The sequence below is a fragment of the Rana temporaria genome, chromosome 1 (genome assembly GCF_905171775.1).
Source record: "Rana temporaria chromosome 1, aRanTem1.1, whole genome shotgun sequence".
Taxonomy (NCBI): domain Eukaryota; kingdom Metazoa; phylum Chordata; class Amphibia; order Anura; family Ranidae; genus Rana; species Rana temporaria.
The window spans coordinates 140,728,636-140,754,062 of record NC_053489.1 but is presented as its reverse complement, the minus strand read 5'-3'; the positions used below and the strand labels follow the sequence as shown (position 1 = coordinate 140,754,062).

The window sequence follows — 25,427 nt, the reverse complement described above, 5'->3', positions numbered from 1 at the left end:
AGCCAATGGCTGCACTGCTATCAATCTATCCAATGAAGAGACGAGAAGCCGTGGAGACAGCGATGCGGGATCGCGCCCAGGGGAATTCAGGGCTCAGGTAAGGAAAGCGGGAGGGCTGGGGGTCCGGACTCTGCATAGGATGCATTAAAGTGGATGTAAACCCAAATTTTTTTTTTTTTTGTCACAATGTAGAGTATAAGATTTCCTATCATCTGTGCCCAGTCTTGCCACACCAAGTTAATCCAGCTCTGAGCAATCCTCTTTTATTGTTCAGTGAAAATTAACAGACTTCCAGATAAAAACCTGTCTAAATAAAAAGTCCTTTCCTCTCTCCTTGCTTTGAGTGACAGGTTATTTACATATCTAGCTTGGACATGTTTATCATATGTTCTGCTATGTTATCATAATATGAGGTGATCCACAGTTCATTGTATATTACCAGGATGTGTTATGTGGGGGAGGGGTGGATTTCTCACTTTTTATACTGTGGATCACCTCATATTATGGTAAACATAACATAACAAATGATAAACATACCCAAGCTAGAAATGTAAATAACTTGTCACTCAAAGCAAGGAGAGAGGAAAGGACTTTTTATTTAGACAGGTTTTATCTGGAAGTCCTGTTAATTTTCACTGAACAATAAGAGAGGATTGCTCAGAGCTGGATTAACTCTGTGTGGCAAGAGTGGGCTCAGATGATAGGAAATCTTATACTCTACATTGTGACATAAAACACATATATACAGGGATGGAGGCGCATGGAAAACCCCAAACCCCCCTCTTTTTTCAGTCTAGTGCTATATGCATTCAGGAATGTACGCCCCTGAATGTGGAATTTCTGCAATACAACTGCGGCTCAGTCCTATTTGTTTGAACACAACAGGGGGGCATTATTTTTTTTTTTCTACAGCCTCAAAAAAAAGCATTGCAGCCCGTGGCATGTGTCTAAACCTCTCTAGTCGCTGTGTTTGAGTTCAGGGGGGGGGGGGGTTAAGTCTGCAGCTGAACCACTGATTATTTTTTTTCCTTTCCCTGTCGTAACGGATGGATGAACCCTAAAAGCATCCAGAGAGGTCAGAGATGGTTGATTTTGTGCTGGTTAAGAATAGGAACATAGTTTGGGCACAGACCTATGTTAACGTACACCTGTTGTGAATAAAGTATGGGCACTGCCATTGCTGGCCTGCTTTTGGAAATGCTCGTTGCCTGGCTGTATCTGGTTTTAATTCTTTGTCACAAACACCCAGGGCAAGCATGCTTTAAATTGCTGTCACAGAAGCGTCACAATCCCTGTCCTCTGTTCTAAGTCAGTGACTCAGAGTGTTGAGGCCAGGGCACCGATGTATAAGCCAGGGGCTAATATTGTGTCCCGGAGAGATCAGCTTTTGCGGCCTACTTTATTTTACATCATTCTCCCTTGTGGGTGTACTACAAACGTCAACTCATTTTCAGAAAAAACAAAGCAATGACATAACCTACCCAGTCAGAAAATGAGTAACTTGCTGTTTCAGTAGTGCTTAATAGAGAAGGAGGGGTGTAGTTTGGTGAGAGCTGAGCATTTGCAAAGGTGGAGGGCTGTTGACTTGTCCTCAATGTTCCCCTATGGGGGAAGTTCTTTCACTGACTGCGCAGGCGCAAACTTCCCGACGGAAATCTCCGAACCTCGTCCGGCATCCAGGCTCATTCTTTAACATCCCCGTGGATTGGAGGATGTTAAAAAAAGAGCCAGGAGGCCGAGCGAGCGAAGCGAGCCGTTCCGAGCGCAGTGAGGCCGACTGGCCACTTACCTCAAAATCCACGTCGCCCTGGATGCCGGCTGCTGTTCGGGGATTTCCGTCAGCAAGTTTGCACCTGCGCAGTGCTTGAAGGAACTTTCCCGATAGCTGGAACCATCTCAGCGCATCAGTTTGCGCATGCGCTGGAACTTCCATGATACCTGGAACCAGCACGGCAGATCACCGGCATTTAACGCCCAATACAGGAATATGGTTTGATACTCTGCATAAGCTCTCCAGTATTGCTTTGGTTTTCTTCATACCAGTAGAAATAAAAGAAAACACAAAAAACCCTACTGTAATTTATGCCTTTTAAATTTGTCGTTCTCTAATAAATGCTTGTCTGTGAATTTGGCCGTTGGTCTCAGGGGACAGGTGAAGCCGTCATGCAATACACAGGTGATGTCTGACCATCCTAATTCTTCAGCATTTTATCGGGTAATGGCTGACCTTGAAATATATACCGTCTTGCTCTTTGATATCAAGCCTAAAACCACAAAAACTACACTTAATAAGTAAACTTCCTCAATAGACATGAACTATTAATTCCTATGCTACTATTGGTAAATAGATGGGAAAGTACCGGTACTGTATATCGTATTCTGGTTTTAAACTCTTTTTTTTCAGTTGCTTCCTGGTTTCTGGCCTCGGACAAAATTATGTCCTACATCGTGCGAGCCTTCATGGGCATTTTTTTTTTCCTTATTATTTTTTTTATTTATTTATTTTTAGCCAAGCACACCCTCCTGCCTGCATGCTTGAGAAGGACATATGGATTTTAGGAATGCTACATGAAGCCTCAAGATGACCTTGGGTAGAATGCTAGAGGGATGTTTTTCAAAGTGATATCTGAGCAAAATAAAGCGTGGAGTCATGGAATGGATATGGGAATTTGCTTTGAATATTAAAAATGAATTAAAGTAGCATTTTCAGTTTGTAGTGCTCAGGTGCCGTTAGGTTCCACTTTAACTATTTAGTGGCACTTGAAGCTTAATGTACAATGGCCTAGGTTTACCGGGGCAGCAGGAAACCGCAAAATCGTGCCGCATTCTGAAGTGGGAGGTTGAAGCTCGCTTAAATGCAGCAGCTCCTAAACTCCAACTCATCTGGGAAGGCTGTCCACAAGGTTTAGGAGTGCGTCCATGGGAATGTTTGACCATTCCTCCAGAAGCCCATTTGTAAGGTCAAGCACTGACTCGCAATCTTTGCTCTAATTCATCCCAAAAGGTGTTCTATCGCAATGTTTTATCTCCAGTCCTCAAGTCCCCCCCCCCCACCCCAACAGGTCATATTTTCAATATTTCCCTCAGCTGAAAGGGCTGTGGTCATTACTAAGGCAGTGAAACGGATCAAATCACCCATGCAAAATAATGGAAAGGGTAAGGGGTGATATACTGAGCCAACCAAAATATATAATGTGGAACATAACAAGCTGCCAACACAAAAATAAGACAAAATTGTGAACAAAACATAATATAAAGTGTGGCGCTAATGAAATAGGTGACTAGTGTCAACCCAAATAATATAAAAATGTGAAATAATTGAATATTACAACAAATGTAAGAAGGGAAACCCTAGATAAGTGGTAATCCATGAACACCAAGGCACGGTGATAAATCCAAAGCACAAAAAAATTATATATTGAAATAAAAATACATATATATGTGTGGCACACTAAACCAGTGATGCAAATCACCCCAAAGGGTGATCTTTGGTGGAGAATATTGGTCTCAAAACTATTACAATCAGCACTTGTGTAGTCCATATGCATATACAGACATATGGTCCATGCAGTCACAAAAAGTGCACGCTGAATGGCATGAAATCACAGGTGTCTTGAAATGTTATGTTGTCATAGATCAGGGATAAGCAATTAGCGGACCTCCAGCTGTTGCCAAACTACAAGTCCCATCATGCCTCTGCCTCTGGGTGTCATGCTTGATGCTGTCAGAGTCTCACTATGCCTCATGGGACTTGTAGTTTGGCAACATCTGGAGGTTCGCTAATTGCTTATCCCTGTCATAGATGGTCACCCAGAATTGTTTCAAACACTTAGACAAATGAAGGGAATGAATACTCTTACCAATAGTTGTGGACCCTACTAACCTTACTGTTGTGAGTTACCTGAGTGTGTATCCAGTGGTAATGGAACTCAAGATATGAGTCTTCCAATGATGTCCTCCTTCTATCATTGTTGACAGCCAAATGAATGGCAACTCCAAGAAAGCAGAGTCCCGAGTGCCAGACGGTCCAATGACAAAGCTCCTCTGCTGCCACTTCCAGCAATGTCTTCTCTCTACTTCCTCCCGACCGTTGGACTCTGCTCTCTTAAAATAATGGAAAGCCTGAATCCTGACCTAATGGGGGTACTTGACGACTGGAGTTGAGAAACTTTGTTCTATTGGGTTGACGTCAGGACTTACTTGGTGGAGGGGGGATTGTGGTGTGGGGTTGTTTTTTCATGGGTTGGGCGTGGCCCTTTAGTTCCAATGGAGGGAACGCTTTAAGGCGTCATCATTCCAAGACATTTTGGACAATTTCATCCTCCCAACTTTTTGGGGACAGTTTGGAGATGACCCCTTCCTGTTCCAACATGACTGCGCACCAGTGCACAAAGCTAGGTCCATAAAGACATGGATGAGCGAGTTTGGGGTGGAGTCCAGACCTCAAACCAATAGAACACCTTTGGGATGAATAAGAGTGGAGACTGCGAGCCAGGCCTTCTCATCCAACATCGGTGCCTGACCTCACAAATGCGCTTCTGGAAGAATGGTCAAACATTCCAATAAACACACCCCTAAACCTTGTGGACAGCCTTCTCAGAAGAGTTGAAGCTGTTCTAGCTGCAAAGGGTGGGCCAACTCCATATTGAACCCTACGGACTAAAACTGGGATGTCATTAAAGTTAATGTGCCTGTAAAGGCAGGCGTCCTAATACTTTTGACAATATAGTGCATGTTTATAATTCACAATCGCATCTCTTTTTCAGCACGTAATCCATTAACTTGATCCTATTAATGAATAAAGTATCTCAGCACTTACAATTGGTGCAACCGATAATTTTTTTGGTCCTGACCGATTGACTCACTTTGATCAAATCTCTGATTTAAAGCAAGTATCCATTGGAAGGGAAATGGTGGCTTTCAGATTTGTGTATTTAATCCTTTTGATTGAATCACACATCGGACGGATAATAAAATCGAAGCATGCTTGGCCACCATAAGATAAAGTGTTTGGTTGATAGGAACATTGCTATTTGTTTTGATAGATCTCTTGTGAGATTGTGTGTGTGGACATACATTGATCGACATTCGGCCAGTACAGCAGGGACTGGCCAAAGTTAAATCCACGCATGTGGACAGTGGTTGTGCAAAAGTCAATTTACCGATTTGACCTCTGTACAACCAGCCTGTCAGGTAAATGTTGCTCGATCAGTGCCGCCAGTGTCTTGTTGAAAAAGGTCCCCCCGGCGGATTATGCCCCCCCACCGTACTGCGCAGGCGTGGCGCTTGCTTTCAAAAATTGCCGAACATGTAGCCCTAGACGGCGCCTGCGCACACTTCGACATTCAGGCTCATTCCTTACCTTCCCCGTGGACAGGGAGGATGTTAAAAAAAAGAGCCAGGAGGCCAAGCAAAGCGAGAACGTGAGGCCACATGTTTCGCTATTTTGGGAGGCAAGCTGCGCAGTACGGGGGGGGGGGCATAATCCGCCAGGGGGGCACTAATCGGCAGAACACCGGCTATAGCTGGCAATACTGATCAGTGTATTAAGACGGTAGGGAAGTCTCCCCACTGTCGGAACACAATAGTTTAGCTGGAGTGATTTCCATCTTCCTTGTACGTACGGATGTATGTATGGGGCAAAAAAAAAACTCTTGATTCCTCTATGGGTTGCTTTAGTCTGACATTGGAATTTAATCCAAGAGAATCAGTGCTTTTGGTCTTATTTTTAAGATCAGTCATACCCAAGTGTTGCCACCTTTTGGGGTATACGTTTGGTTCCAGATTGCGTGGATGGCGAGTCACCCCGGTCTCTATGGGCGATGAAAACATGGTGCATCTGTCCTAGATTACTGGAGTATATTTGACACCGACTCTGCCTTCTATAAACTTACACAATTGTACCAGTAATTAGGTTATTTTATGAAGAAAAAACAGCCATCAGTTAACTGAAGCCGTAATACTGTAACAGCCACATAATGTATTGGCATATTTGTTTCATTATCCATTTGAAAGAAGATCCATTAATTTGAGAAGTGCTCTGGCTGCTTCCCCCTGGTGCCCCCTCCTCTGGAGTGTGTCACCGCTCCAAGCCCGTCCCTCCATTGCACTCTGTAGCCACAAGCTAGACAGCTGTTTTTGATCACAAAGCCATGCACTCGTATGTGAGAAGCAGCCAGAAAGTTTATCATGTAGTGTCTTGTGTTTCCTATCGGAGGTGCTTTGTGTGTTCATGAATGCTTGGAGTGGACTTTGCACACTGATCTTCTATGGAGAGGTGTCCTCAGTGGAAGGCACACACAGAGGCCAGGACACTGCTATAGGCGAGCACAGCTGCACACCAGCTCTTTCCAAGCATTGAGGTTTTTTTTTCATCTTAGGATCACAAGTCCTGTTGCTGTACGCTTACTGTTTTTGTATGTCTTCGTCTAGCACTTCCATAGCAAGCCGGACCTCCTCAGGCTGAGCATCAGCTCATTCCTATGTGTGTCAAAGCGCGTTCTCCTGCATGTCACACTTGTAAAAGTTGTGCCTGTGGATGGCTGGACCAGAGGATGCATGCTGCTGCTGCTTTGGAAGACCAGCTAAGAGGTGCTGCCAGGATTTCTGAAATGTTTGTGCCGTAAAAGCTTATTGGATAAAACCCCCATCATCCTTTTAGACTGGAAACATGAGTTCTGGGCTTGGGATTAACTGTAAGGAGGGATCGAATGCTGAAGCCAGCGAGGTAAGTGTTCTGTCATTATGCATGTTCAAGTAGTAGGCAAATCCGTACTATGGGACCTTCAATGTAGCTTGGGGTTTAGGCAAGAAGAGGTTAAGAGAAACCTATGTCTGTCTGAGTCATTAAACCACTCGACTGCCCTTTCTGTGATCTCTTTTTTTGGCTTTGTACTAAAAACTAAAGAATGCAGAAAAAAAAGAGATGCATGCATGATAAAACTGGTGTCACGTACTAGAAATCGGAAACGCATGATGGCTAGCTTTCCAGATTGTAGCTGTCATCTTTCCAGTTTAGGCAATAAACACTTTTATTGTGTTTTTTTATTTATTTTTATACTCGGCTCCCTTTCACACTTGGCATGAGTGCAGTCAGGTGATTTGGGGGCGTTAAGAATTTCAGACGCTCCCATTATTAAAGTCTCTCTGGGGCCAAAATTGTGTGATTCTGCGCTAAAGGAGCTTTTTCAAGCTTGAGGTGACAAATTGACACAAGGCTCAGGTGTGAATGGTCTCATTTAGAATAATGGGATTCTTCACCTTGAGCGATGGCGTGCTTCAGGAGTTAAGCGACAAAATGTTTAGGTGTTAATGGGGGTGCGGAGATTGCTGTAACCCTCGTATCGCCTTTTTACAGAATGGTAGAATCTGAAACTTTTCTAGGAAGGTGTATGCCGATAGTCTAATAATTTGCGTTGCACAGATATTGGTTCTAATGATGAGCATTTACACAAGTACAAATGCTCTGAAACAACTAAAACTGATACCGTAAGACCTGGGTCACAAATATGCAAATTGGATGCGTTTTGAACTGCATCTGACTTGCATTACATGTCCACCTGCAGCCTTTTCAAAGGAGCCGGTTCAAATATGTGCGGGCCGACCACAGCGCATGTTCAAGTGCGATTGCAATTGTTACACTTTGGCAATTCACACCTGAATTCACCTGAACCGCTAAACATAGTCATATCAGAGGGGGCTGAAATCTGTCATAATCTGACCGCACATGTGTGAACAGTGGTGGCCAGTACTCCTTTTATTTATTTATTTCTGGGGGGGGGGGCGGGGGGGTTGCGACCGGACCCACTCAAGTCCGCCAGCCCCGCATTTGCCCTATCCATGTTGCGGGCGGCTTTCTCAACTTCTCCCCCGGCCAATCCGCTCGCTTCCCCCCCCCCCCCCTCCCGGCCAATCCGCTCGCTTCTCCCCCCCTCCCGGCCAATCCGGTAGTTTCTCTCTCTCTCTCTTCTCCCCCCCTCCCGGCCAATCCGGTAGTTTCTCTCTCTCTCTCTCTCTCTCCCCCCCGGCCAATCCGGTTGCTTCTTCGCTCCTCCCCGGCCAATCCGGTTGCTTCTTCGCTCCGTCCCGGCCAATCCGGTTGCTTTTTCGCTCCCCCCCCCCCCGGCCAATCCGGTTGCTTCTTCGCTCCCCCCCCCCCGGCCAATCCAGTTGCTTCTTCGCTCCCCCCCCCCGGCCAATCCGGTTGCTTCTTCGCTCCCCCCCCCCCCCGCCAATCCGGTTGCTTCTTCGCTCCCCCCCCCCCCGGCCAATCCGGTTGCTTCTTCGCTCCCCCCCCCCCGGCCAATCCGGTTGCTTCTTCGCTCCCCCCCCCCCCCCCCGGCCAATCCGGTTGCTTCTTCGCTCCCCCCCTGGCCAATCCAGTTGCTTCTTTGCTCCCCCGGCCAATCCGATTTCTTCTTCACCCCCCTCCCCTGGCCAATCAGGTTGCTTCTAGGCCCCCCCCCCCCCCCGGCCAATCCGCCCGCTTTTTCTCCCAGCAATCCGGTCTTGGGACCTGCTTCCTGTCCTGATTGACCTGGAAGTAAAGCAGGTAGTCAATGTTGATTCGCTGATGTCGTAAGTGGGTGGGCTCAACCTTTTTTCAATTTGGAGGCTCCGGCTCTAGTCATGTGTTTTAACAAAAAAAAAAACTCATAGAACTCATTAAAAATAGGTATTGGTAATTGGTATAGGCAAGTACTTGAGAAAAAGTATCGTCCTCTTCTTAAAATAACTGGTATTGGGGCATTCCTCCCTACTAATAGATAACCAAAGAAAACAACTTCTACCCAAAGCAATCATTTTTCAGCTATTGGTTTTGAATCGAATTAAAAAATGAAGCTGAAACCTGAGTGGGTCTTTTTAGACCAGATCTCCAGTAAATTGCCTGTAAATGTAAGTTGGCTCCATTGGGAGCTTTGTGTGCGCTTTCCCTTTTTTGATCGGCTTTGCCCATCATCTGTGTAAAGTACTGACAGATTTCACTGAGCCTGCTTATGTGTTGTCACCCAGACAAGAAGCCAAGAGATTAAAAAGGAGTTTATGGATTGACGGAGGCTAAGATGTCAGTAAAATAAAAGAAGCGTGCAGCTGCCCCATAGACTCCCAATCTCTGTGTGTTACTTGATCTGGCATTTAGAGCGTATTCCTTAATGTTATCTTTATGGGGGAAGGGTAAAGGAAGCAGATTCCTTTTGGGAAGTTTTTTTTTTTGCTGTGCCCTTTTCAAACACGGCTTCAGACAGGCAATCTTGGCGGCTCCTGCCAAAGATCCTTAGAGTATGGAACACAATCTAAGTGAATACATATTATGCACAAGAGCATTGGATCATATAGCAGGACTGCACTTCATTGTCCTTTTAGATTTCCGGAGAATAAAATCTGCAGCATCAGCGGCACAGACTGCAGCCCATGTCCAGTTCAGTGTGACTGAGGAAAGTGCCTAGCTTGGTACTTGTGTGTATTGAGACATTCATTCATTACCTCCTTACTGCCTGCAGTATCATCATGTACACCAAACACACCGGTATTCTATCCACATATAGGTGCCAGACCAATTTTGTTGCCTTTGCCCTTAAAGAGGAACTTCAAACCCCCCATCCCTAGTCATTTTTTCAACTCCCTAACTTTTCTGCTACTTTTATCTGCAATTAGGGCCGCTGATAGGGGGGGACCACCAGTCCTCCTGTAGGGGGCCCGGGCATGCAGGGGGGCCCAAACAGCAGGGGGAATTAGTATGGTTTGGCAGAGGGGGAGTTACAGAAGGATGCCCTGTGCGGCCCTCTGCAGCAGCTGAAAGCCAATTTTTTCCCCTCCTCCCGGCTTTAAGCTGCTGCAGGGAGAAACACAGCCTGCCCCCCCCCCCCTGTTCCCCTTTGTCACTGAATATATATATATATATATATATATATATATATATATATATATATATATATATATATATATATATATATATATATATATATATATATATATATATATATATATATATATATATATAATTTTTTTTTTTTTTTTTTTTTTATGTAAAAACACAAATAAAAAAGGGCTAATTCACACAAGTTCTCTATTATGTTTGTGTCCACTAGTAATGATTTTAGTGTATTTTTTGTGAAAATATGGTCTTGATATATTGGAGGGGGGGGGCTGCCAGGTAGGCTGTACGGGGCCCCATGATTTCTAACATCAGCCCTGTCTGCAATAAACATACTGGCATATCTTGTGAGCATAATGTAAATCTGCTGTGATCAGCCAGCTGTCACTCATTGGTCCTCATAGCCCCATGATTCACCCTTAAGCGCAATCAGTTCTGCCCTCCTCTCGCACTCTGTAGGCCTCGGCTAAAGCCTCCTGGAATTATGTAAAGTGTAGACCCCAGGAGCAGGATAATGTCGTTATCTTTTTATTTGGGCCCCTGTTGGCGGTCCGGGCTCCTCACCCCTGCCTAGTGCCCCCAATAGCAAGCCTTTTGCTATGGGGCACTCGAGCAGGCTCACTCCTGAGCCACACCATGTCCACACACACACAAAAGAGGGGTTCGGCCCTGCTCCCGCTCTCTTTTCATTGGCTGACTGGCTGTGATTAACAGCAGCAGGAGCTTACAAAAAGTGTGCATGGAGCCCAAGTCTTCATGTAATTTGTGCATTTCTTCCAATTGTGTGCAGTAATCCAGCGTGGAACTTTGCTTCTGTGCAGAAACTTCCTGTAATGCAGACCAGTCATGGTTGCTTTCTCTCCTTGTGCAGGGTGATCGGCTTGGTCTCTGCTCCCTTCTCTCCTTACTCTTCTTTTTTTAATAAGGTTATAGCCAGTTTGGCAAAGCCATTTACTGCACATAGTGTGGCTATTGAGGAATATATTTTATAAAGCGGTAGTAAGCCCTGCTTGGTTTCTTCCTACCGATATGTGTTTAATAAAGGTAAATTTGATTATCCCATTCCTTTCCGCGCTATAGCTGAATGACGGACCTACTTTCCTGGGAGGGTGCATCAATGGACATCCTCCCGTGCTCTAGCGGCCTGTGCGCCCCCTGCAGGGAGCGTGTGGCGTGCTCTGTGATTAGCGAGTCTGAGAATCAGCTGATCACAGAACGGAGTAAGGGCTTGATCCTGGCCCCTTACCATGTGATCAGCTGTCAACCAATGACAACTGATCTTGTGATGTAAACAGAGTCGGTAATAGGCTATTTTTTTTTTCCTCACGCTTATGGTGTGAGGAGGAAAAAAAGCCAATCCCCAACGGCTGTCAGAGGGACATCGGTCCTGATCAAGGAGAGCAGCTGCAGAGTCAACTGTGCACAACAGTGCCACTATCAGTGCCTCACCACCAGTGCCACCTATTAGTATCCATCAGTGCCTATCAGTGCAAAATGTTATAACAAACTATGAAACATGTTTAGCAAAAAATAAAAACCTCCAGTTTGTGTGGGAAAAAGTGATAAAAATGTCATACGGGTACAGTCTTGCATGACTGCGCAATTGTCATTCAAAGTGTGATAGGGCTGAAAGCTGAAAAATGGCCTGGGCAGGAAGGGGGTTTAAGTGCCCAGTAAGCAAGTAGTTAACTCCTAAATGTGCATCGTATAGGAGATATAAACAATTATTTCAGCCGGTGACATCACTGGTGCATGCGCACAGTGCTATGAAGCGCAGTAAATCCAGAGCGCTGTGCCGCGATTGTGACTCCCGTACACGTGCGTTGGCGTGATATCATTGCAGCTCGGCCTTTCAGACAGGCAGAGCCCACAAACACAGAAGCTAGACTGGAGAAGATGGAAGCCCTGTCAGTGGCACGCAGAATGGATGCCTTTACAGACAATCACAAAATATTCCAACTGCACACCTTCCAGGAAAATGGCCAATAAGTAAAAGGGTGCTGAAACGATCACCAGCTGGGAACCGGAAAGCAAATCATGTACACATATTCGCCAGCACACCAAGGATCATTGAAAAAACGTCCAACGTCAGGCAGGACCTCTTCGTCTGCCTGACGAAGAGGTCCTGCGTGACCTCGAAACGTTGCTTTTTGGATCGCTATTATGCATTACATTTTTGGACGTTTTTTCAATGATCCTTGGTGTGCTGGCGAATATGTGTACAAGCCTTTACAGACAAGTCTGTCATAATTATGCTAGTATGCATTGAATACTAGCACATTATGCCATTTATTTGCAGGGGTCTTTTTTTTTTTTTTTTTATACTAAACGCTGTGCCTGGAGTTAAACCTTAAGGATTACAGCAGTCTCTTTGCAATGGTGTTTCATTTGATGCTTTGCACAGGAAAATGCATTGTGTACAAACCTTTTTAGCCAAGTGTGAAAATGTAGAGGCAATGTTTTGAACAAAGTACTAGGATTTGTAGATTTCCCCTTTTTATCAGTTCTCCAAAGTCACACCAGCGAAAGATGATTGTTATGAATTATTGGCCATCTATTTGTGAAGATTTCTGGTGCAAGTTTTTTTCATCAGTTGTAAGAGTTTACATTGGTACATACGTTTTTAATTATCCTAGAAGTGCTGGGCATTGCAGTCAGTGTAAAGTAACCCCGAGTTGTTCCTTGGTGTGGTTATTCCCCAATGTTGATTTAGGAGTAACAGAACATTTCCTGATTGAAGGAAATGGAGAGTCTGATCCAGCAGGACTATGGCGGTGCCATCTGCAGTGTCCGAGACTAACTGAAGACATTACCCTTCAGAGCCTTGTTTACCAGAAGGCAAGGAGATGAGTTTTCAGGTCTATCATGATCAGGCATTGATTGCTACTTGAGCCGGTAGATGGAACGTGCAGACAAATAAGCGAGAACTGTTTTCACTTGACTGAGCCACATTTGTGGATACAACGTCTTGAAAGTGTCATCGTTTGACCAAGGTCACAGCGCATATGCCGAGTCCTTGTGATTGAACGCAGGCTATTGCTCCTACAGTCAGCTTTGTTCGATGTATTTTGCGTATTGCAACAAATCTGTGATGGATATACTGTAGTCGCATCTCTGCATTCACTTTTCGTGTGGATATTGAAATTGGTTGATGAATTGGAACATTCTCTTCCATTACTAATATAGGACATATTTAAGTACCGTAGTTGTGTCCTTCCTTTTCCATTTTATTTGATTATTTATGGCCTCTCCCCAGCTCGCCCCTTCTATCTCATGGTAGTATTTAAACTGCTTATGGCAGGTACTGAATATCTATATGACTTAGGTTTACAAAGTGGAGGACATCGAATGTATCCAAATTCGATTTGTATGATTTGAGTGGTGTTGAACAAGCTGACAGATAACGAATAGAACACAAAGGCCCGGATTCACAAAGCACTTACGCCAACGTATCTCGAGATACGCCGTGTAAGTATGCGCTGTCGTATCTATGCGCCCTGCCCATAAACTGAGATACGCCTGAAAATAGGCTTCATCCGACCGACGTAACTTTCCTACGCCGGCGTATGGTGGACGCATATTTACGCTGGGCGCATTTGCCGCTCCTATTGATTTTCTATGCACATATGCAAATGAGGGAGATACGCCGATTCACGAACGTACTTGCGCCTGGCGCATAATATACGTGGTTTGCGTAAGTCGTACGTCCGGCGTAAAGTTATTCCCCATATAGGAGGCGCAACCCATGCAAAGGTATGGACCAGGGAACACAAGCCGTCGTATTCTTTTGTCGTTTTCGTTGTACGTGAATATGGCTAGGCGTAGGTTATATTCACGTCATAGGCAGTGATCCGGCGTATCTTAGGGAGTAGTTCCGACGTGATTCTGCGCATGCGCAGAATCCGGGCCAAAGGATTTACATGGAAATGAAAGTCATGAGATGAGGTTGGTGATGTAATGAGAAGTTTTTATTTTTTTATTTCTAAGATTGCAGTTTAAAGCGGTTTCAGCCTAAAGACTTCTAATATCCCCTGCATACTCATTGGTCAATGAATGATCTCAGACTGATTCGTTCTCTGGTGAGTAGATGGGTGATACAAGGAACATGAAAACCTTTGTAACTTTGCAGTACGAGTCCCAAGACTTGTTTAACCACTTAAGGACTGTCAGGATTTGCCACCTTAATGACGAGGCTATTTTTTGTGATACGGCACTTTGGCGCTTTAACTGACAATTGCGCAGTCATGCAACACTGTACCCAAACACATTTTTTTTTTTTTTTTTTTTTGCAATAAGCGTATATTGGTTTGCGCAAAAGTTATAGCGTCTACAAAATAGGGGATAGATTTATGACATTTGTATTTTTTTTACTAGAAATGGCAATAATCAGCAATTTTTAGCATTACTGCGACATTACGGCAGACATATCGACACTTTTGACACTTTTTTTTGGGACCAATGACATGTATACTGTCATCAGAGCTAAAAATGGCCACGGATTACTGTATAAATGTAAAGTAAGGGGTTAACACTAGGGGGCTATCAAGGTGTTAAGTGTTCCCTAGGGAGGTGTTTCTAACGTTAGGGGCAGTGTATTGACTGGGTGAGGAGACAGATCGCTGTTCCTAATCAGTAGGAACAGACTATCTGTCTATGCTCCTTTGAACGGGATCTGTCTGTTCTGTCTCTCTCAGGAGGCATCGCAGGTGGCCGGTGGACAACGCGGCCTACTGGCCACACGCATCAACGTCACGCGCCCACTAGTGGTCTTAAAGCAGCCGACGTACTATGACAGCGATTCACCCAGGAGAGCCAAACTGCCGCAATATAACAGCGGCTGGTCTTGAAGCAGTAAAAGTGGTTGTAAACGTCACGCATGAAATCTAAACAAAGCAGATATTTCTGTAGCGTTTACTTGCCTCTTTCCAAAGCACTGCGTGCCATTTCTGTTTTTTATCATTCTTCTGTTATCAGCATAAGTCATTCCTGACCAGTTTTCCTGACACCAAGAGAATAAAGGTGACCGGAGGGATCTCTAGCACACAGCCTTTGATTAACAGCCTCGGCTCTGTTCCTGTGCTGTGTGACCCTACGATCGGCTCTCAGAGCTTTTGTACATTGTGTCACTGCAACCCTCCCATCCCCTGCTTTTTGAGTTTGTAAATGTTTTTTTCATCTGAGTTATTCTACAAGGATGTACAGGACAAACGACTGCAAAAAAACTGGTACAGCTTATGTTTCACCTCTGAGTATCACCTGAGGCCAGTCACTTCTTTTTGGATATAGGTAACAGTTTACAACTGCTTTCAGACTCAAAACAAACATTGTACCAGATGGAACCCTTAAACTAAAGGTTCTCTTTAAAGTCTGGATATCAGCAGCATACAGTGAGGGACAAAAGTATTTGATCCCCTGCTGAGTTTTGTACATTTTGCCCACTGAAAAAAATGATCAGTATATCATTTTAATGGTAGGTTTATTTTAACAGTGAGAGCCAGCATAACTGCAAAATTATCCAGTAAAAAACGCATTTCAAAAAAGTTATTCATTTGATTTGCATTTTAATGAGTAAAATAAGTATTTGACCCCTTTGCACAACATGGCTTAGTATTTGACAAAACCCTTTCTGGCAATCAGAGGTCAGATATTTCTTGTAGTTGTCCACCAGGTTTGCACACATCTCAGGAGGGATTTTGTCCCACTCCTCTTTGCAGATCCTCTCCAAGTCATTAAAGCGGGGGTTCACCCAAACTTTTTTTTTTTTTAACTTTACATCTAGCTTACTAAGCATACTAAGGACATTTTACTTTCTGCAGGTCATTTTCATTTTCCTGGTGCCTCCATGGCAGCATACCTGTGACAAGCTCCGCCTTGGCTCCTCCCTCAGGAATAGTGAATATTATAAAAGAGTCGGTGAACACCGCCCCCACATTCTCCTTTTTTTCCTCAAACCTCATGGCAGTGAATTTACTGGAACAGTTGTCCTTACCTTCTGCATTCGGCAGCGTCCATCCGGGTTCAAGCCTCTCCCGGATGCGGTCCCTTCTCTTAGGCAGCTAAACGCGCTTATAAGGTTGGGAGTCCCTTCTGTAGGTTCTTTTGGGACTAGCAGTTTGTAGCCCTTTAAACTCTGAGTGCTATCTGCAAAGTTTCTATCAGGCATTAGCTCTCTATGGCTCAGAGGCAGCAGCTATCCCTGCATCTTGTTTTTTTCTGTGTTTTCCCCTCACTCTTCTCTCTCTCTCTTTCTCCCTTGAGGCATGTCTCTCATCCGCCCCCCCCCTCTCCCCACTTCTTGGGGCTCCCCTTTCCACTCGGTTGCCTAGTCCCTTGCACACACTGTGTGCCCCTCTCCATGGTCTTCTCCCCCCTAGGGAGCGCGCGCGCCATCCCTGTAGGTTTTTGTGTACTCGCGGCGTCCTCGGCCGCGTTCTGCGCATGCGCCGGCGCCCGGGACCACTGGGTCCTAGGGCGGCCGGTTCGCGCATGCGCAGTAGACACGGAGGCCACGGCGGCCATTTTTGATAAGGGAAAGATGGCGTTTTTTTGCCAGCAGCTCCCTGAGCTCAGGGCAAAGGAGTTCCCTTGTCAGGTGAATCCTATTTAAACTCCCTGACGGCCTCAGAAGGGTCCTGAGGCTGTCGGGAGAGGTTCACCTGCCCAAGAGCTCCACTTTTTGACACCTGCTGTCCCCGTTCCAGGTATATATATAAATATACATATATAGTTTAAGAAAAAAAAAAAAAAAAAAAAAGGGGGTAAGAAAGTTAAAAAAAAAAAAAAAAAAAAAAAACCCCAGGGCGTAATTTTTCATATAAAATAGGGGACTAATGGCACCTCCTGAGTCGGGTTAGGACTAAGAGGTTAACCCTTTTGCATTTTCTCCCTGATTTTTCCATTAGCTGCTGCCCCCGTTAAGCCGCCTAAAATGAGCCATTCGCCGCCCATACAAGAGCCTACTCTACACCTAAGGTAAGGACCTACATTCAGGTAGGTCTATGTTTTTCAAAAAAAAAAAAAAAAAAAAAAGAGTGCACTGAGGCTGGTAACTTTATGTATTGCAGCCCTGTACGCCAGAAGACGTCTAAGAAGACCTCCAGGCGACACGAAGACTCCGACTCTAGCTTCAGTAGAGGCAGGTCCCCCAGGCGTGACGACCATGGGAATGGGAAAAAGGCTTCAGCCAAAAAGCGCCATCACTCGCGCTCCCCGAGACAGAGGTCGCCAAAATGCCAGGCCTGTGGGGCCACCCCACTTCCACATAAGCGACTTTGCCGAGTCTGCCTGAAGGACTACGCATCGGACAAAGAGTCCGAAAGCAGACAAGTGGCGGACCTCCTTAAAAAGGCAATAAAGGATTCTTTTGCGGAGTTGGTAGCCACAATGCCGACACAGCAGCCGGTGTCCCCTCCTCAGGACCATCCGGCTGAGGAGGTCTCCCCAGGGCCCTCCACAAGTGGAATGCCGCGCCCAGCGCCTGCTTCCTCCTCTAAACCTCAAGAAGAGAATGACGGCTCAGGTGACTCCTCTGACGACATGGAAGCATCTGGCTTTGCCTTTGCCATGGTCCAACCCTATGTACAAGCTGTAAAGCAGGCAATCGGCTGGGATGAACCCGAGACAGAGCTCAAAAAGTCTAAAGCCTTTTTTCCTCATCTCAAACGTCAGATCTCCGTTTTTCCTCTCATGGATGAAATTAAAGGCCTGATCGAGGAAGAGTGGAAGAGAACAGAGAAAAGATTTTCCCTCAACCGTCTGGGGAAACTATACCCCCTCTCAGAGGCCGACTCCGCAATGCTTGAAGGCCCTCCAACAGTTGACGCAGCAGTGGTAAGATTAGCAAAGAACGTTACACTACCAATGGAGGACTCGACTGCATTCAAAGATCCTCTCGATAGGCGAATGGACCTAGACTTAAGGAAAGCTTACCAGATGGCGGGCAATGCCTGTAAACCCTCAATAGCCCTGACGTCAGTATCCAACGCGCTACGTGTGTGGACGGATAACATAGAGGCTGCCATCCAGCAGGAGGTGCCGAAGGAGGACATTATTAAGGCCTTAGATGAACTGAAACTTTCTGCAGACTTTATTGGAGAGGCTGCCATCGACTCAATTCGATGCTCCGCAAGATCCATGCTCCACACAGTATTGGCCAAGCGAGCCCTGTGGCTGAAGCCTTGGTCGGCAGATGTTGCGTCGAAACAGAATTGGTGCAAGATACCATTTGATGGAAAAGCCCTCTTTGGGGAAAAATTAGATAAAGCCATCTCTCGCGTCACTGGTGGGAAATCGGGCCTGTTACCCCAAGACAGACGGTCCAGGCGCTCCAGGTCTTTTGCGCCTAGATTCCAGTACTCTAGGAATAAGGACTATCGTCAACCCAGGCAGGGAAAAGGCTTCAGACAAAACTGGAGGAGCACCCAGTCCACCTTCCTGAAAAACCGCAGACAGACAACAGCCTCTACTCCACAGGATCCCACTAAGTCTTTTTGACGCCAAGCCGTCCCAAGCAGTCCCTGTGGGAGCCAGACTTCAACTCTTCTCAAAGATCTGGGAGCAAGAGTGCAAGGATCCGTGGGTAGTTTCCACGATCAAATACGGTCATTTCTGGACGTTTTTAGACAAACCCCCCAAAGATTTCTTCTCTCCGACAGAGATGTCAAAGTCTCCTCAAAAAGCAGAAGCGCTGCAACAATATCTTCTCTCCTTGCAGGATCAGCAGGCGGTGGTTCCTGTACCCCCATCCGAAAGGTTTTCAGGGTTTTATTCGACTCTGTTTCTGGTCCCCAAAAAGACGGGTGGTTGGAGACCAGTCATAGACTTGAAAAGGCTAAATCGCTACATCTCCCTAGAAAGATTCAAGATGGAGTCATTACAAACGATCATTCGGGTAGTCCAACCGGGGGACTGGATGCTGTCCATAGACCTGCAGGATGCCTACCTGCATTTGCCTATACTCCCATCCTTCCAGAAGTATCTGAGGTTCGCAGTAGGCCAAGTGCATCTTCAATTTCGCAGTCTCCCCTTCGGCCTCTGTACATCTCCAAGAGTCTTCACGAAGACCCTGATCGCCTTCATAGCCCCTTTAAGAGAACAGGGGCTCAGAGTATACCACTATTTAGACGATCTTCTTCTCCTAGCGAAAGAGCCAGCCCAGCTACTGGAACACAGAGAAATTCTCTTGACAGCACTGACGAGATTCGGATGGAAGGTAAACCAGGAGAAGAGTCATCTTTCTCCAACCCAGGAAATGATCTACCTGGGAGCACTTTTCAACACAAAGAAGGGTACAGTGTCCCTTCCACCCCAGAAGGTGAAGTCTATCATCCGACAGATGAAGAATGCGAGTTCCAGACCATATCCGACTGCCTCGAATTGCCTGAGCCTGATAGGCAGGATGTCATCTTGCATCCCGATGGTCCCTTGGGCCCATTGGCATTTGAGATATTTTCAATTGGAGTTCTTGAGGCAGTGGAACAAACGGTTTCTAGCTCAACACATATGCCTGACGACCCGGATGCTCAGAGGCCTCCATTGGTGGATGAAGAAACAAACTCTGACGAAGCCACGTGCGTTAGGGCATGTCAACTGGACCATAGTTACCACCGACGCCAGCTTAGCAGGCTGGGGCGCACACTGCAATCAAATTTCAGTGCAAGGCAGATGGTCTTTTCAGGCGACAGGCCTGGTGTCCAATATCCTGGAAATCCGGGCAGTCTACCGGGCATTTCTAGCCCTAGAGTTCGAGATCTCAGGGAAACCAGTGCTCTTACGGATGGACAACAGGGCCGCCGTATCTTACATACATCGTCAAGGAGGGACACACAGCAGACCCCTGCTAAGGGAAGTAGAGCCCATAATCCTGTGGGCAGAAAGAAATCTCGGGGATTTAAGGGCAGTTTACCTGCCAGGACGCCTCAACGTACAAGCCGACCTCCTATCTCGCAAGTTCGTAGACGCCAACGAGTGGTCTCTTCACCCCAACATCTTCAATTGGATAACAGACCACTGGGGGCTCCCCGAGCTGGACCTATTCGCAACTGCCAGCAATTCCAAGCTTCCGAGGTTCATCTCAAGGCTACCGCATCCCCAAGCGGAGGCAGTGGACGCTCTCACAGCCCCTTGGACATGCGATCTGGCCTATGCATTCCCGCCACGGCCTCTGATACCAAAACTCCTGGCGAGGGCAATGATCGAATCAACAATAGTAATAGCAGTTCTACCATACTGGCCGAGACGTCCCTGGTTTCCGACGGCAATGTTCCTGAGTATGCAACCCCCAGTCAAGATTCCTCTGATACCCTTCCTCCTGTCTCAGGGGTGTCACACTCATCCAGATCCAGGCAGGCTGAACCTTCACATCTGGCGACTGAAAGGCAAAAATTTGAATCTCTAGGTTGCTCCAGCGAAGTTATTGCTACCCTCCTAAGGGCTAGAAAGCCTTCCACAAACAGTATATACGGGAAAGTGTGGAACAAGTTCAGGTCCTTCATGTCTGACAAAAGCTGCGATCCGGAGCTTCCATCATCTTCTCAAATCCTTGATTTTTTGCAGGCAGGCCTAAACAAGGGTCTTGCCCTAAGTACATTAAAGGTACAAGTAGCAGCAATTTCATCGGCAACCAGGAAGAGGTGGGCCGAGGACCCACTAATAGTCCAATTCTTCAAGGCCGTCAAAAGAATCCGGCCGCCAACTAGGCAGTCTTTTCCCACCTGGGACCTCGCTGTCATCCTAGAATCCCTAGTCAATCCGCCCTTTGCCCCTTCGGGCTCAGCATCACTGTGGAATCTAACCTTGAAGCTTACATTTTTGATAGCCATAACATCGGGCAGACGGGTTTCAGAGCTCCAAGCTCTAGGAGCAGACGACAATCACATCGTGTTCTACCCCGACAGGGTGGAACTCAGGACAGTTCGGGGGTTTATCCCCAAAGTTGCATCATCCTTATCCATGTCGGAACCCTGGGCACTCCCAACATTCCTAGAGCAGGACTCAGGCTCTTTTCACGAGCTAGATATTGCTTCCACGCTGAAGCATTATCTCCAGGCCACAGTGCCTTTCAGAAACTCTTCCAAGTTGCTCATAATCCCCTGGGGGAAAAGAAAAGGCGAAGAGGCGTCAGCGAGAACAATCTCCTCATGGATTGTGAAACTAATTCATAAAGCGTACAGGGCAAGAGGTCTGGATCCTCCGTCGGCGATTAAGGCGCACTCCACGAGGGCAGTTTCTGCCTCTTGGGCAGCAAGGGCAAACGTGTCGATCGAGACCATCTGTAGGGCAGCGACCTGGTCGTCCCAACACACGTTTATGAAACATTACCGGGTGGACCCGGGAGCTCTCTCTTCGGTAGAGTTTGGCAGACAGGCGATCAAGTCAGCCGTCGCCTCCTCCATTTGTTAACCTTTGTTAATGATGTCCTTGTAATAAATTTTCTAAGCAGCATCCCACCCGTTTCAGCTAGTTATTTGTCACAGGTATGCTGCCATGGAGGCACCAGGAAAACGGAAAATTGTATCATACTTACCAGTAATTTTCCTTTCCTGGTGCCTATCCATGGCAGCATACGCTCCCACCCTCGGTTTTCTATATTACGGAGAATGTGGGGGCGGTGTTCACCGACTCTTTTATAATATTCACTATTCCTGAGGGAGGAGCCAAGGCGGAGCTTGTCACAGGTATGCTGCCATGGATAGGCACCAGGAAAGGAAAATTACTGGTAAGTATGATACAATTTTCCGTTTTTTTTCCTCCGTACATACCTTTTTATATTCTGATTTTGTCCAGGGCTTCTGGGTTCTGATGACTGCGGGACTGGGCGTTCCTATCCTTGGTTTAGATGATTGACGGCTTATTAAACAGTTCCCCTGTCGCACAACGCGCATCACCAGATTTCCGGAAATAGCCGAGCTGTGAGTCGGCACTATACAGCACCTGCGCAGGCAGCTCTACACGGCGGGTGCGGGCACCGTATAGTGCCGACTCGCAGCTCGGCTATTTCCGGAAATCTGGTGACGCGCGTTGTGCGACAGGGGAACCGTTTCACAAGCCGTCAATCATCTAACCGAAGGATAGGAACGCCCAGTCCCGCAGTCATCCGAACCCTGAGGCAGGGATAGGAACGCCCAGTCCTGCAGTCATCAGAACGCGGAAGCCCTGGACAAAATCAGAATATAAAGGTATGTACGGAGAAAAAAAAAAAGACATGCATACAGTAAATGGATTTAGGATGAACCCCCACTTTAAGGTTTCAAGGCTGACGTTTGGTAACTGGAACCTTCAGCTCCCTTCACACCTTTTCTATGGGATTAGGGTCTGGAGACTGACTAGGCCACTCCAGGACCTTAATGTGTTGCTTCTTGAGCCACTCCTTTGTTGCCTTGACCATGTGTTGGGTCATTGTCATGCTGTAATACCCATCTATGACCCATTTTTAATGCCCTGGCTGAGGGAAGCAGATTTTTCCCCAAAATTTTACAGAACATGGGCCCTATCTAATGTCCCTTTGATTTAGTGAAGTTGTCCTATCCCCTTGGCAGAAAACCCCCCCCAAGCATAATGATTCCACCTCCATGTTTAAAAGTGGGGATGGTGTTCTTCGGGTCGTAGGCGGCATTCCTCCTCCTCCAAACACCACAAGTTGAGTTGATGCCAAAGAGCTTGATTTTGGTCTCATCTGACCACAACACTTTCCCCAGTTCCCCTCTGAATCATTCAGATGTTCATTTGCAAACTTTAGATGGGCATGTAGATGTGATTTCTTGAGCAGTGGGACCTTGTGGGTGCTGCAGGATTTCAGTCCTTCATGGCGTAGTGTTAACAATTGTTTCCTTGGTGACTATGGTCCCAGCTGCCTTGAGATCATTGACCAGATTCTCTTGTGTAGTCCTGGACTGATTCTTCACCGTTCTCATGATCATTGAAACTCCACAAGGTGAGATCCTGCATGGAGCCCCAGACCGAGGGAGATTGACTGTTTTTGTGTTTTTTTTTTCCATTTGCGAATAATCGCACCAACTGTAGTCAACCTCTCACCAAGCTGCTTGGAAATGGCCTTGTAGCCCATTTCAGCCTTGTGTGGGTCTAAAATCTTGTCCCTGACATCCTTGGACAGCTCTTTGGTCACCATGGTGGAGAGATTTGGAATCTGATTGCTTCTGTGAACAGGTGTCTTTTATACAGGTAACAAGATGAGATTAGGAGCACTCCATTTTAAGAGTGTGCAGCTAGTTTCCTGTATAGAAGACACCTGGGAGCCAGAAATCTTGCTGATTGATGGGCGATCAAATACTTAATTCACTCATTAAAAGGCAAATCAATTTTTGTAACTTTTTTGAAATGCATATTTCTGGATATTTTTGTTCTGTATCCCACTGTTAAAATAACCTACCATTAAAATGATGGACTAATCATCTTTGTCAGTGGGCATGGGATCAAATACTTTTTCCCTTGGTGTATGTATATTTGTTCTTCAATTCCCATCCTATCTGTTCAGAAAATATGATGGGGGGGGGGGGGGGGGGAATACATTGCCTCGAACAGATGTTCCTTGCTCCCTGTGGCTGAACGGAGCAGTGGGGGGGGGGGGGGGGGGTTGAAAAGGAGGTATGCTCCTAGGGAAGGGGGAAGTGGACCACAGATTATCTTTAATCTAATCTAACAATAAATTAAAAGTTTTCAGGGTTCCTAAAATGTCTCCACAGAGACGCTCACAAAATGTACTCATTTACTAAGGCTGAAGTCTGAGCTCAGCCAATGCTATGACATTGAAGAGTGCACTTGTTTATTAACCAGGAACATTCCTGTGATGCTTCGAGGACCCCCAGCATTGCACCCTGTACTCTGAGCCATCCTGCTTCCCAGCATTTGTGATACATGACCCCACCACCCCAAACACGGCAACTGTGTCCTGTTCACTTGCCCCTCAAACTATTGAACCTTGTATACTATTATACATTACATATATTATTATTTTGTACATTGTCCTATTGTAAAACAAATTTACTTTAGATATGATTTATAGACATGCATTCCTCTTACAATAAGCACAGGATACTGCATTGACGTTGTATACCAGAGTAGTAGATATATAACATCTGCTTCTGATTTGGTCCATACATAAAGAGCCCACAAGAGCTTGGGTACAGATCTAGGCTCATTGCCATCCTTGATGGGATGCAAATAAAAAGACGGAAGATCACACATTGGGGCTTATTCACCAAAACGGGAGAGTGCAAAATCTAGTGCAGCTCTACCTAGTAACCATATTTTTTTTTTTTTTTGGTCAAACCTTAATTGAACAAGCTGAAGTTCGAATGTAATTGGCTTCCATGCACAACTGCACAAGATTTTGCACGCTCCAGTTTTAGTAAATCAACCCCATTATGTTATCGAAGGGCTGCTTCACACTAGATACAGTCCAGTGTATTTTTTTTTTTCTGCATCAAAGCATGGACAGTTGATTTATATGGGTTTTAATTGCCTAGTTCACACCAGTGCGCTCAGTTCCAGTGCAGAGAAAAAAAGTAAGCATTTTATCGCCTCAGAATTGTCCTGGGATGTGACAAAACGCATTTAAAACACAGGAACGCCTTCAAATGCAAATTCTAATTCAAAACACATTTACAGCAAAGAACCCTATGCAACTTTGAGAAAGGAAGAGGGGATAAAAACATTGAAAACGTATCAAAAACTCACTGCAACTCAAAAACACACGTGGGCTACGTTTTTTGTGGTGTGAACCGGCCCTAAAAACGTATTCCTCATATTCTAAATTGGCACAGGACACGAGATAAAGCCCTGAGTATAGCTGTTTTTGGCTTCTGGATTTTTTTTCTTTAGCCAGTAAACTCCTCAGCATGTTATTCTATGTGTCCATGCGCACACATTGATTTTATTAGCGTTTTTTTGGCAGGGGCGTTTTTGTGGCTGGAAAAAAGCCCCAGAACTAGTGGGTTACAAGAGGAGTTTGTAAAAATGCGTTAACTCTCAAAAGCGGCTATTTGGCGTTTATGAGCATTTTTGAGCCACAAGCTTTTGTGGGAGCATAGTATTGCTAAAAACGTAAATGCTGAAAAACGCTACTGTAAAACGTATTCTACAGCTAACGCCAGTGGTGTTTTTAAAACATCCAGTGTCCATGAGGCCTTTGGTTGAAAAACCTTGACCAAGTGGGCACTAGTATATGAATGCCAACAAAGCAATAAGAGTGAATTTTGAATGCATCTGGCTGCTGTGAAGACCCCTTTTCGTATTAATTTAGTTTTTTTTCATTAAATAGTTCTCTAATTTGAAGCAGTCTTGGTGTTTTTAGTAAACAGATGGCATGCTCCAAAATTTGAATTTTCTAATAAAAATACAAACTCTCCTAAAATAAACTATGGAAAAGTCTCCTATGCCAACATCTTACATTTTAGAAATTGATTATGGCTTATGAAAGCGGTCGTCCTAAACAGGTGAAGCAATATGCGATGTTGGTTTACAAGTGTCACTTCATTGCGGTATGATTTTCCCCTGCTGGATGACCTTGTGAATGATGAGGGTAGAACATAGGTGC

At 45.7% G+C, this 25,427-nt stretch overlaps 1 protein-coding gene across 2 annotated transcripts in view; it reads left to right on the top strand.

Annotated features, from left to right (window-relative positions):
• Positions 1–25,427, top strand: part of MCC (MCC regulator of WNT signaling pathway) — a 415,517-nt gene that overhangs the window by 105,216 nt on the left and 284,874 nt on the right. The window contains exon 1 of one of the 2 annotated variants that reach the window (XM_040343584.1): positions 6,123–6,727. The exons of the other annotated variant lie outside the window; for it this stretch is intronic. Coding sequence (XP_040199518.1) covers positions 6,671–6,727 — 57 coding nt within the window. The 5' untranslated portion in view covers positions 6,123–6,670. Of the gene's footprint in view, positions 1–6,122; positions 6,728–25,427 lie in introns of those variants that run through there. 2 annotated transcript variants of the gene reach the window in all.